An 11566-nucleotide genomic window follows, 5' to 3' on the forward strand; every position below is an offset into this window, starting at 1 on the left:
TATTTTGTCTAATAATATGGTTTTACCAGCAGAGAGAATGCACTGGTGCCGCAGGAGAAAGATGAAGACGAGATTGTTTGAATAAGGAGTGGAGAATGTGACGGCAGAGAGAATTTGTGGACGTGACGAGCAGTAACTGTGCTTGGTTATCTGAACTAACCAATCCAATATGTAGAAAACTTCACATCATTGCTGCTTAGCCAATGGTGATCATGTCTCTCGCCCATTCTTCATTTGCATAGTTATCTGGGTTAGTCTATAAGAGAGAAGTTCTGGCTAAGGTTTCAGTTATTTGCAGTCTCCATGCACGATGCCTGAAGAAAAGAAACTCCAAGCTTCCAAAAAGGGTGCCAAAAAAGCCCAGAAGAAGCGGCAAGAAGAGGAGGAGATCCAGGAAGGAGAGTTACAGTCTGTACGTCTACAAAGTGATGAAGCAGGTTCACCCCCATACTGGTATCTCCTCCAAGGCCATGAGTATCATGAACTCGTTCGTCAGTGACATCTTTGAGCGCATCCCGGGCGAGGCTTCCCGCCTGGCCCATTACAACAAGTGCAGCACCATCAGCTCCCGGGAGATCCAAACTGCCGTGCGCCTGCTGCTGCCCGGGGAACTGGTCAAGCACGCGGTGTCGGAGGGGACAAAGGCGGTGAACAAGTACATGAGCTCCAAGTGAAAATGTACAATGCACTGAAAAAAATACACCCAAAACAACCAAACGGCTCTTTCAAGAGCCACCCACAACTTTTGTGAGATAGCGAAACTATCATAATTTTATGAATTATTTCAAATTGTCTTTTTCAGTTTAAACTAATTTGTCAGGGGGGTGGGACAAGGAGTTGTAGTCTGGAAGTCAGTGTTGAGGGTAGTGAGGTATTGGGGAAGGTATCAAGATCAAGGGTGGGTACCAGTCGACAGGAAGGTGGGTTGAAGTGTGTCTACTTCAATGCAAGGAGCATCCGGAACAAGGTAGATGAACTTGGGGCGTGGATTGGTACTTGGGACTACAATGTTGTGGCCATTACCCAGACATGGGGAGAACAAGGACAGGAATGGTTGTTGGACGTTCCGGGGTATAGATGTTTCAGTAAGTGTAGGGAAGCTGGTAAAAGAGGTGGAGGAGTGGCATTGTTAATCAAGGATAGGTTAACGGCTGCGGAAAGGCACTTCGAGGGGGATCTGCATGCTGAGGTAATATGGGCTGAAGTTAGAAATAGGAAAGGAGTGGTCACGTTGTTAGGAGTTTACTATAGGCCCCCAAATAGTAATAGAGATGTGGAGGAAGAAATTGCTGAGCAGATTAAGGATATGTGTGGGGGTCACAGGGTAGTTGTCATGGGGGACTTTAACTTTCCAAATATTGATTGGAACCTTTGTAGGTCGTATAGTTTGGATGGGGCAGTTTTTGTGCAGTGTGTGCAGGAGGGTTTCCTGACACAATATGTGGATAGGCTGACAAGAGGTGGGGCCACATTGGATTTGGTACTGGGAAATGAACCGGGCCAAGTGTTAGATTTGGTTGTGGGAAAGCACTTTGGAGATAGTGACCACAATTCGGTGTCTTTTGGTATTGCAATGGAGAGGGACAGGGCCGTACGGCAGGGCAAGGTTTATAATTGGTGGAGAGGTAATTATGATGCGATTAGGCAAGAATTAGGGGGCATAAGATGGGAACCAAAACTGTCAGGAAAAGGCACAAATGAAAAGTGGAACTTTTTCAAGGAACAAATACTGTGTGTCCTTGATAGGTATGTCCCTGTCAGGAGGGAGGAAATGGCCCAGTGAGGGAACCATGGTTCACAGAAAAGGTGGTATGTCTTGCAAAAAGGAAGAGGGAAGCTTATGTAGGGATGAGGAAACAAGGTTCAGGTGGCTCAATTGAGGGTTACAAGTTAGCAAGGAATGAGCTGAAAAAGGGGCTGCGGAGAGCCAGAAGGGGGCATGAGAAGTCCTTGGTGGGTTGGATCAAGGAAAACCCCAAGGCTTTTTACTCTTATGTGAGGAATAAAAGAATGACCAGGGTGAGGTTAGGGCCGGACAAGGACAGTAGTGGGAACTTGCGTATGGTGTCAGTAGAGAAAGGAGAGGTGATGAATGAATACTTTTCTTCAATGTTCACCAAGGAGAGGGGCCACGTCTTTGAGGAAGAGAAGGTGTTACAGGCTAATAGGCTGGAGGAAGTAGATATTCGCAGGGAGGATATACTAGCAGTTTTGAATAAACTGAAGGTCGATAAGTCCCCTGGGCCTGATGAAATATATCCTAGGATTCATTGGGAGGCAAGGGATGAGATTGCAGAGCCTTTGGCTTTGATCTTTGTGTCCTCACTGTCCACGGGGATGATGCAAGAGGACTGGAGAGTGGTGAATGTTGTTCCTCTGTTTAAGAAAGGGACTAGAAATGACCCTGGTAATTATAGGCCGGTTAGTCTTACTTCGGTGGTTGGTAAGTTGATGGAACACGTCCTTAAGGATGGGATTTACGACCGTTTAGAAAGATGCAGATTAATCCGGGGTAGTCAGCACGGATTCGTGAAGGGCAAGTCGTGCCCCACAAATTTGATTGAATTTTTTGAGGAGGTAACTAAGTGTGTTGATGAAGGTAGGGCAGTTGATGTCATATACATGGATTTTAGTAAGGCGTTTGATACGGTCCCCCATGGTCAGCTTATGATGAAAGTAAGGAGGTGTGGGATAGAGGGAAAGTTGGCCGATTGGATAGGTAACTGGCTATAAAAAATAATGTACGATAATTTCTAAACATTGTCATTCGGCGGTGTTTCTGGATGAAAGCATTTTCTAGTTTCTGACATGTATTGGCAGTCTCACACATGTTGAATTCTTTAAAAAAAACATCTTGGGATTCTGCTAACTTCGCATTTTTGTTCTCTGACCCTGTCCTCATTAACCAGACACACAATCAGGAAATAGAGGAAGAGCTGAATGTTAAAAATCACATTAAACACTGGTTTATTATTTGTTTTACACATTGACGGAATTTTAAATGTGAAAAACAATGGAATTTGAAAATGTGGCTCCGGACTTTCCGCCCTCTGATTTTAATTCAGATTTCCCGCAGTATGTCCAATATTTTCTTTTGGCTCCTGGGCAGTTAGAGAAAGTCTACACAACATCAGAACCTGCATGATAAAGTTAAATAAATGGAGTATATTCTAATCTTGAACTGAAATCTGAATTACGTATTAGCAATTTTACAATCCCTACTCAACTTTTTCTGTGTATTTTGGCACTCATTTCAAATTTGAAATAAAGAATCGGTTGGAATCTGAGAATTTGGCGCCCTTACTTTCCGCCTTTCCCGATTGGTGCTTTAAACAGATATCTGATTGGTTTTGTAGAGGAGGTGTCATTAGCTTTTTCCCATAGCCAATCAGCAATGTGTGCACCGCCATCCCTCCCCAAGCTATAAGAGAAGTGAATCTGGGCGGCTTTTCTCGTTCTCTGTCAAACTCTTTGTGAGATTGTGACAATGTCTGGAAGAGGAAAGACCGGAAAAGTTCGGGCTAAGGCCAAGTCTCGTTCCTCTCGGGCTGGACTGCAGTTCCCGGTGGGCCGTGTTCACAGGCTCCTGAGAAAGGGCAACTATGCGGAGCGTGTGGGTGCCGGAGCCCCGGTCTACTTGGCTGCTGTGCTCGAGTATCTGACGGCTGAAATCCTGGAGCTGGCTGGCAACGCGGCCCGGGACAACAAGAAAACCCGCATCATTCCCAGACATCTCCAGCTGGCCGTGCGCAACGACGAGGAGCTCAACAAGCTGCTGGGAGGGGTAACCATCGCTCAGGGCGGGGTGCTGCCTAATATCCAGGCCGTGCTGCTGCCCAAGAAAACTTCTGCGGCATCGAAGACCAAGTGAAGCGAACACTGAAATCTAATAACCCTATGGCTCTTTTCAGAGCCAGTTACTTTCTCTGTGAAAGGGCGACCGTCTCTCGTGGCGAATTTGTGAGAATTCCTCTTTTGTTGTCACTAAAATGAGCTGGATTGAGAAGCTCCCAATTTATCTGTGAAAGGCGGGTTACTGTGAGAGACTTGATGTTTGTACAAAGATTAATCTTGCTGCATTTATTTAAACTCGGGCCTCTCCAGTGTTAAGTTTAAATTAATTACACACTGCCAAACAATTGATAACGAATACATCCCACACAGTGAGCAGGGAGATGGCTGAGTGGAAGAAACACCCAGTAATTTGGTAGCCAGCTGCTTGCGGGGGAGCTATCCCTCCGGGCGGCCTGGAGTCTGTTTAGTTCAGGCCATGATCTGTAACTGTGTGGGACACAAAGGCTGAGAATGCTGGCGCCGCTCTGTGAGTGTCTATAGAACAGTAAGAAGTCTCACAACACCAGGTTAAGGTCCAACAGGCTTGTTTGGTAGCAAAAGCCACCAGCTTTCAGAGCGCTGCTCTTTTGTCAAGTAAGTGGGAGTTCTGTTCACAAACGGGGCATATAAAGACACAAACTCAATTTACAAAATAATGGTTGAAATGCGAGTCTTTACAGGTAATCAAGTCTTAAAGGTACGGACAATGTGAGTGGAGAGAGGGTTAAGCACAGGTTAAAGAGATGTGTATCGTCTCCAGACAGGACAGTTAGTGAGATTTTGCAAGCCCAGGCAAGTCATGGGGGCCACAGATAGTGTGACATGAACCCAAGATCCCAGTTGAGGCCGTCCTCATGTGTGCGGAACTTGGCTATCAGTCTCTGCTCAGTGACTCTGCGTTGTCGTGAAGGCCGCCTTGGAGAACACTTACCCGAAGATCGGAGGCCGAATGCACGTGACCGCTGAAGTGTTCCCCAACAGGAAGAGATGATCAGTGTCTATTGAATACATTCTAATCACCGCCCTCTGCTCCTGAGTGGATGTTGCCCCATTCCATGGACGGGTTTGAAAAGAGCGATTGGGCACCAAGGGTTTCAGGGTCCCGATTGTTGGAACTCTGACAATTCACCAATTTCAAAACCCCGCTGATCTGAGGGACAAGACACGGAAATGAAAGAAAACCGACTTTGAAGCGAATTGTCTCAATTTTTTTTTTAAATCGCAAAAAATCCAGGAATAAATTCAGCTTCATTCCGTGATAGACCTATAACAAACAGGGACAAAACTCCGAGTGATATGAGCAAAATGGAGCACCACACAAACTTCCTGTGTGTATGGGGCTGTCTATATCAAAGCTGAGTAGGTGTTAAGGGACAAAGGGGATATTCAGCATCGGCGAAGATTGGTAAATATCAATCTCAGCTTCTGGACTCGCAGATAGTGAGGAACATTCAGAGACTACAGAAGGATATAGATAGGCTGGAAATTTGGGCAAAGAAATGGCAGATGGAGTTCAATCCAGATAAATGCAAAGTGATGTATTTTGGTAGAACTAACGTGGGGGGAGCTATACGATAAATGGCAGAACCATAAAGGGTGTAGATACGCAGAGGGACCTGGGTGTGCAAGTCCACAGATCCTTGAAGATGACGTCACAGGTGGAGAAGGTAGTGAATAAGGCATATGGCATGCTTGCCTTTATAGGACGGGGCATAGAGTATAAAAGTTGGGGTCTGATGTTGCAGTTGTATAGAACGTTGGTTCGGCCGCATTTGGAATTCTGCACCCAGTTCTGGTCGCCACACTACCAGAAGGACGTGGAGGCTTTAGAGAGAGTACAGAGGAGGTTTACCAGGATGTTGCCTGGTATGGAAGGGCTTAGTTATGAGGAGCGATTGGGTAAACTGGAGTTGTTCTCACTGGAAAGATGGAGGATGAGGGGTGACCTAATAGAGGTGTATAAAATTATGAAAGGCATAGATGGGGTGAACGGTGGGAAGCTTTTTCCCAGGTCAGTGGTGACGTCCACGAGGGGTCATCGGTTCAAGGTGAGGGGGGGAGGTTTAACACGGCTATCAGTAGGATGTATTTTACGCAGAGGGTGGTGGGGGCCTGGAATGCGCTGCCGGGCAAGGTAGTGGAGGCGGACACACTGGGAACGTTTAAGACTTATCTAGATAGCCACATGAACGGAGTGGGAATGGAGGGATACAAAAGAATGGTCTAGTTTGGACCAGGGAGTGGCGCAGGCTTGGAGGGCCGAAGGGCCTGTTCCTGTGCTATTTTGTTCTTTGGTCAGTTGCATGTTTCAATGACCACGAATAGAACGCAAAAGAGAAGACAGTGAAAATAGTGCGATGAAGCGAGAATGTAATGTTTGGAAAAAGCTACACCTGATCAGAATACAAAACCGAAGCAATCCTAGCCTTTGCGAAGTCGACATTATGGTGAGTGCAGTGCAGTTTCACAAGGATAGGCCCAAAATGCTCTTTGGGACAGTCGGTGCAGATTCCATGGGCCGAGTAGCCTCTGTGCACTGTAGGGTTTCTGTGGTTTCTAAGAATGATTTAAAAACAAGCTTTAGACGATTGAAAGGAGGTGAATTGCTGCAGATCAAATGGTTCCCAAAGGATGCGGCGCGCCACACTGGTGCGGCGAGAGAGGATGGCGGGAAGATTCAAGGACAATCAAAGAAACATTTAAACATTCATGTATAGAAACCCGTAGAAGTTTCCAGATTTCATGCCATCTCTCTTTGTGTTAAGACTTAACAGTGTGGCGCGCCACACCTTTTGGGAACCACAGAGATACATCGGTTTAAAACACCCGCAAATGTTAATGGTAATAATGGATTAACAAGAAATTGCAAAGTCAAGTATATAATCTGACACATTCTATCGCTCATTTTTTTCAGCCTCCCAGGCAGTGTGTCATTCTGTCAGATACACATTGACAATCACAGACATCTCTCTGAAACAATATTGCTGATTGTTGAGTAACAGGACAAACAAAAGGATCAGGCGGAATGGTCCAATTGGCATTGGAGTTTCACCGCGCGTATCAAATAAAACTTTAAAATTCATGACTGAAAATCAAAATGGCGGATCTTTCAAAACATTTACAAACATTTCAACCCCAAGCCGTTTTACTAAGGCCAGTGCTCTCAATGTGAGGATGTGGGCGGCTCTGAAAAGAGCCTTTGGGTTTTGTGAGAATTGGGTGAATTTGTTCAGCCGCCGAATCCATAGAGAGTGCGGCCCTGGCGTTTCAGAGCGTACACCACATCCATGGCGGTGACCGTCTTGCGCTTGGCGTGCTCGGTGTAGGTGACCGCATCCCTGATCACATTCTCCAGGAAAACCTTCAGCACCCCGCGGGTCTCCTCGTAGATCAAGCCCGAGATCCGCTTGACCCCGCCACGGCGAGCCAGGCGGCGGATGGCTGGCTTGGTGATGCCCTGGATGTTATCACGAAGCACTTTGCGGTGCCGCTTTGCTCCGCCTTTCCCCAGTCCTTTGCCTCCTTTTCCTCTGCCAGACATGATTCTTCTTCAGTCAAATCGCTGCTGAATGTGAGAGGAGCTGCTGCAGCTTCCTTTATTATACAGCTCGCCCCGACCTGACTGAGAAAGCGAGAGAGAGAGAGGCGGGGCGGGGAGGAGACTGAGAGACAGACAGAGCAGTGAAATGTCTTTCACCATCCAGCTCCTCCTCCTGCCTGCCCGAACCGACATTTTAGATTCAAATTCAAACAGAAGTGAAAAGACGCGCGGAACAAACGTACAAACTGGAATATCAGATACAAGCTAGTTAGAACCCGGGTCTATTCAAACCAGACTACAATATGATAGAATTCCAGGTATAATTTGCGGGTTATCGCCGTAGGTCGACAACCAGTGCCCTGAACTTAAAAGCGTAACTGTAATGGTATGAGGGAGGTTTTGTCTAAGGTGATCTGGATATACAAATTGAGATACAGTTCAGTCGATGAGCAGTGTCATATAGTCAAACAGCTGGTCCAAAATGCTCAGCAGGAGTTTTTCCCAATCAATAAGGGGGATTCAATAAGGAAGAGGCAAAATCTATTGTTAACACAGGAGGTCAAGGATAATGTTAAATTGAAAAGCAGTATATACAAAGTGGCAAAGGGTAATGGTCGACCAGAGGATTGTGAAGTTTTTCTTAGCAGCTAAACAGTAAACAGTAAGAAGGGACAAAATAATTTTTGAGCGAAAACTTGCATTCAGCATTAAAACAAACAGTAAGAGTTTCTATTGACATATAAATAGGGAGCAGGCAGCTAAGGTAAATGTGGAACTCCAACTGAATGAAGCGGGTGAATTGATAACAAAGAAAAACAAACAAATGGTGGATTATGCTAAATACATTTTTGTATTAGTCTTTACCATGGAAGATATTGCAAATACTCCTAAATCATTGGCGGCACGGTAGCACAGTGGTTAGCACTGCTGCTTCACAGCTCCAGGGTCCCGGGTTCGATTCCCGGCTCGGGTCACTGTCTGTGTGGAGTTTGCACATTCTCCTCGTGTCTGCGTGGGTTTCCTCCGGGTGCTCCGGTTTCCTCCCACAGTCCAAAGATGTGCGGGTTAGGTTGATTGGCCAGGTTAAAAAATTGCCCCTTAGAGTCCTGGGATGTGTAGGTTAGAGGGATTAGCGGGTAAAATATGTGGGGGTAGGGCCTGGGTGGGATTGTGGTCGGTGCAGACTCGATGGGCCGAATGGCCTCCTTCTGCACTGTAGGGTTTCTATGATTTCTATGATTGGATGGGCTGACTTCGAATGACAGGCAGAATTACAAAAATCCCTATCACAAGGGATAGAGTGTTAGAGAAAATCGAGGGGCTAAATGTAGACAAGTCAATATAGATATAGCTCTTGGGGCTAAAGGGATCAGGGGATATGGGGGGGAAGGCAGGATGAGGATATTGAGTTTGATGATCAGCCATGATAAAAAAATGAATGGCGGAGCTGGCTTGAATGGTCAAGTGGACTACTTCTGCTTCTATTTTCTATGTTTCTAAGTCACCACGACCCGATGAACTACATGCTATGGTTTTAATGGAAGTGCTGCAAAGATAGTGGACCCATTGTTTGAATTGTATTTGTAACTTGCCAAGCTCCAGAAGGATAGCAGAAGATTGCAAAACAGCCAATGTGACACTCTTATTCAAAAAGGGAGAAAGGCAGAAGGCAGGAAACTGTAGGTCAGTTAGTTTAACATCTATTAGTGACAAGATGTTGGAATCAATAATCAAAGAGAACATAGCTAATGATTTAAGAAAGCCAAATATAATAAAATCTAGTCAACATGGTTTTATGAAAGGTAAATCATGATTGACAAATTTGCTCAAATTCTTTAAGATGTAACAGAGAATAGATGGCAGGGGCCCTGCAGACATAGTGAAACAATTGCAGGCCAAGAACTGATTCCTGAGGTACTCCACTAGTTATCTATTTCCACTTTGAAAAGGACCCATTTATTCAAAATCTATTTCCTATCTGACAGCTAGTTTTCAATCTGCATTAACACACAATTCCATGGGGTGTTACTTCACATACTAACCTCTTCTCTGGCATCCTGTCAAATGCCATTTGGAAATCTGAATACACTGGACGTGACTTCACGGCAGCGGTCATTCCGAAACTGTAAAATCCCACTCGAGGTCAATGCTCCACCCCATAGTATTGGAGGAAGAGTCTTAATATGGATTGAAAACTGGCTGTCAGATCGAAAACAGAGAGTTAGAATAAATTAGACCTTTTTAGAGTGTAACTAGTGGAGTACCTCAGGGATCAGTTCTTGGCCTGCAATTGTTCACTAGTTACATTAATGCCCTGGAGGTATGGACAGAATGTAAGATTTCCATATTTGCCAATGATACGAAGATAGATGAAATAGGTTGTGATGAGAATATTGTGATTCTGCATCAGGATCTAGACAAATTGGGTGACTGGGTGAAAACCTGGCGGTTGCAGGGTTCTCTGGAGACTAGGTATCGCCAAAACCTCAGTCAACACAAAGACTCACAAAAACCAGTGTCCCGGTTCAAAGACGTATCTTTATTAACCAACAATTGAAGGGAGAGATATCATTGGCCCTTCCAATGCCTCTCGACAGAGAAGGCTCTGAGCCTCCAATATAACTCCAAGATTACAATACACTGATCGATCAATTCTACATTTTTCATATCAAATTTTGCCACATTTCATTAGCTATGACCCAATCTTCTTCAATATAAATCAGTTATTAGTAACACCATTCACATACCTCAGCCAATTGCATTCTACTCTCTGACATCATGGGATTTCATTGGTCCATAGAATCCGGATGCTTCCTCCCCTATCGCTGATGCTTCTTCCTCTGTTGCCAAGTGACCCCTGATGCTTAGCTACAAAGATCAAAGTTAGGGTTTCCACCAACTCCTGCTATGTCACTGGCCAAACCAGATAGATGTATGTTTTCACATCTGAGAAGGGACCTGTCTTATCTGGACAGTGTGAAATAATGTATTCATAAGTAGAGATCCTCACTGCTCGCAACTTATCCTGATAAGAACTTGCACATTCTGAGGTTTTGTTGTTTCAAGAATGTGGTTCTGACGCTAAGGCTTCATCCCATCATCCCTCGCAGCAGCCTGCTCTTGACTAATGAGCACAATTACTTTTCAAAATACAGTTCATACATTTAAAATACCAAAATACATGTTGAAATCAGAAACACTTGTCAAATCTCATTCTTATATGCCATTATGCAGGCAGTTTCCCTGTTAAGCTGTTTGTCTGATCTGAGGTCAGTATTTTATTAGTGACTTAAATCCCTGATTATTTAAAATTTCTCGCGCCTACTAGGATTTTTTTTCTCCAACACTGGCAAATGGAGTTTAATATGGGGAAGTATGATGTCATGCACTTTGTTAGGAGGAATCAATGGACAGATTATTATCTAAATGGAGAGAAACTGCAGGTGAGTGAAGTACAGAGGGACTATGGTGCTCTAGTATAGGAATCACAAAGAGTGAGCAAGCAGGCCCAACATGTATTTAAGAAGGCAACCAGTGTCTGTCCTTTGTTCCAATGAGGTTGGGGTTTAAAAATAGGGAGAGTTTGTTGCAATTGTATCGGGTCTTGGTGATGCCTCATCCAGAATACTGTGTACAGTTTTGGGTCCCCTTACCTTAAAAGGATGTACTAACATTGGGGGCAGTCCAAAGGAGATTCACCAGGCTCACTCCTGGGATGAGAAATTTGTCCTATCAGGAGAGACTAAATAGTCTGGGTCTGTATTTCTTGAAGTATTTAAGAGAGAGGGGTGATCTTATTCAAACATATAAGATCTTGAGTGGGCTGGACAGGTTAGACAGTGAGATGTTTTCACTAGTGGGAGAGTGTGAGCAAGGTGAAATAGCTACAAGATAAAGGGCCGGTGATTCAAAACTGAGGTGAGTAGAAGTTTCTTCTCCCAGAGCGTGGTAAATCTCTGGAATTCTCTGCCGCAAAGGGTAGTGGAGGCTGGACGATTAGATGTATTTAAAGTAGGGGTGGGTAAATATTTCATAGATTGAGGAATAGAGGGCTCTGGAGAAATGGCACAGAGAAAAACTTGAGACTGGCATAGATCAGACATGATCATATTGAAATTCTTTGTGATTTCCTTGTGAAGGTTTGAATCCTGCCAGCAATGTTGTTTTCTATTTCTCAATCAGTTTCCATGT

At 44.8% G+C, this 11566-nt stretch overlaps 2 protein-coding genes and 1 pseudogene across 2 annotated transcripts; 2 read left to right on the forward strand and 1 right to left on the reverse strand.

Annotated features, from left to right (window-relative positions):
* The first annotated feature begins 310 nt into the window (after positions 1-310).
* LOC144494186 (histone H2B type 1-B-like) lies at positions 311-674 on the forward strand (annotated as a pseudogene).
* A 2327-nt stretch (positions 675-3001) lies between these two features.
* Positions 3002-4306, forward strand: LOC144494189 (histone H2A-like). The gene has a single exon (XM_078213792.1). It carries the CDS (start codon positions 3488-3490, stop codon positions 3869-3871), a length of 384 nt encoding a protein of 127 aa, XP_078069918.1. The 5' UTR covers positions 3002-3487; the 3' UTR covers positions 3872-4306.
* Positions 4307-6253: 1947 nt separating this feature from the next.
* Positions 6254-7412, reverse strand: LOC144494187 (histone H4). The gene has a single exon (XM_078213789.1). It carries the CDS (start codon positions 7373-7375, stop codon positions 7064-7066), a length of 312 nt encoding a protein of 103 aa, XP_078069915.1. The 5' UTR covers positions 7376-7412; the 3' UTR covers positions 6254-7063.
* Between the last annotated feature and the right edge of the window lie 4154 nt (positions 7413-11566).

The sequence above is a fragment of the Mustelus asterias genome, chromosome 5, assembly GCF_964213995.1.
Source record: "Mustelus asterias chromosome 5, sMusAst1.hap1.1, whole genome shotgun sequence".
NCBI classification, from domain to species: domain Eukaryota; kingdom Metazoa; phylum Chordata; class Chondrichthyes; order Carcharhiniformes; family Triakidae; genus Mustelus; species Mustelus asterias.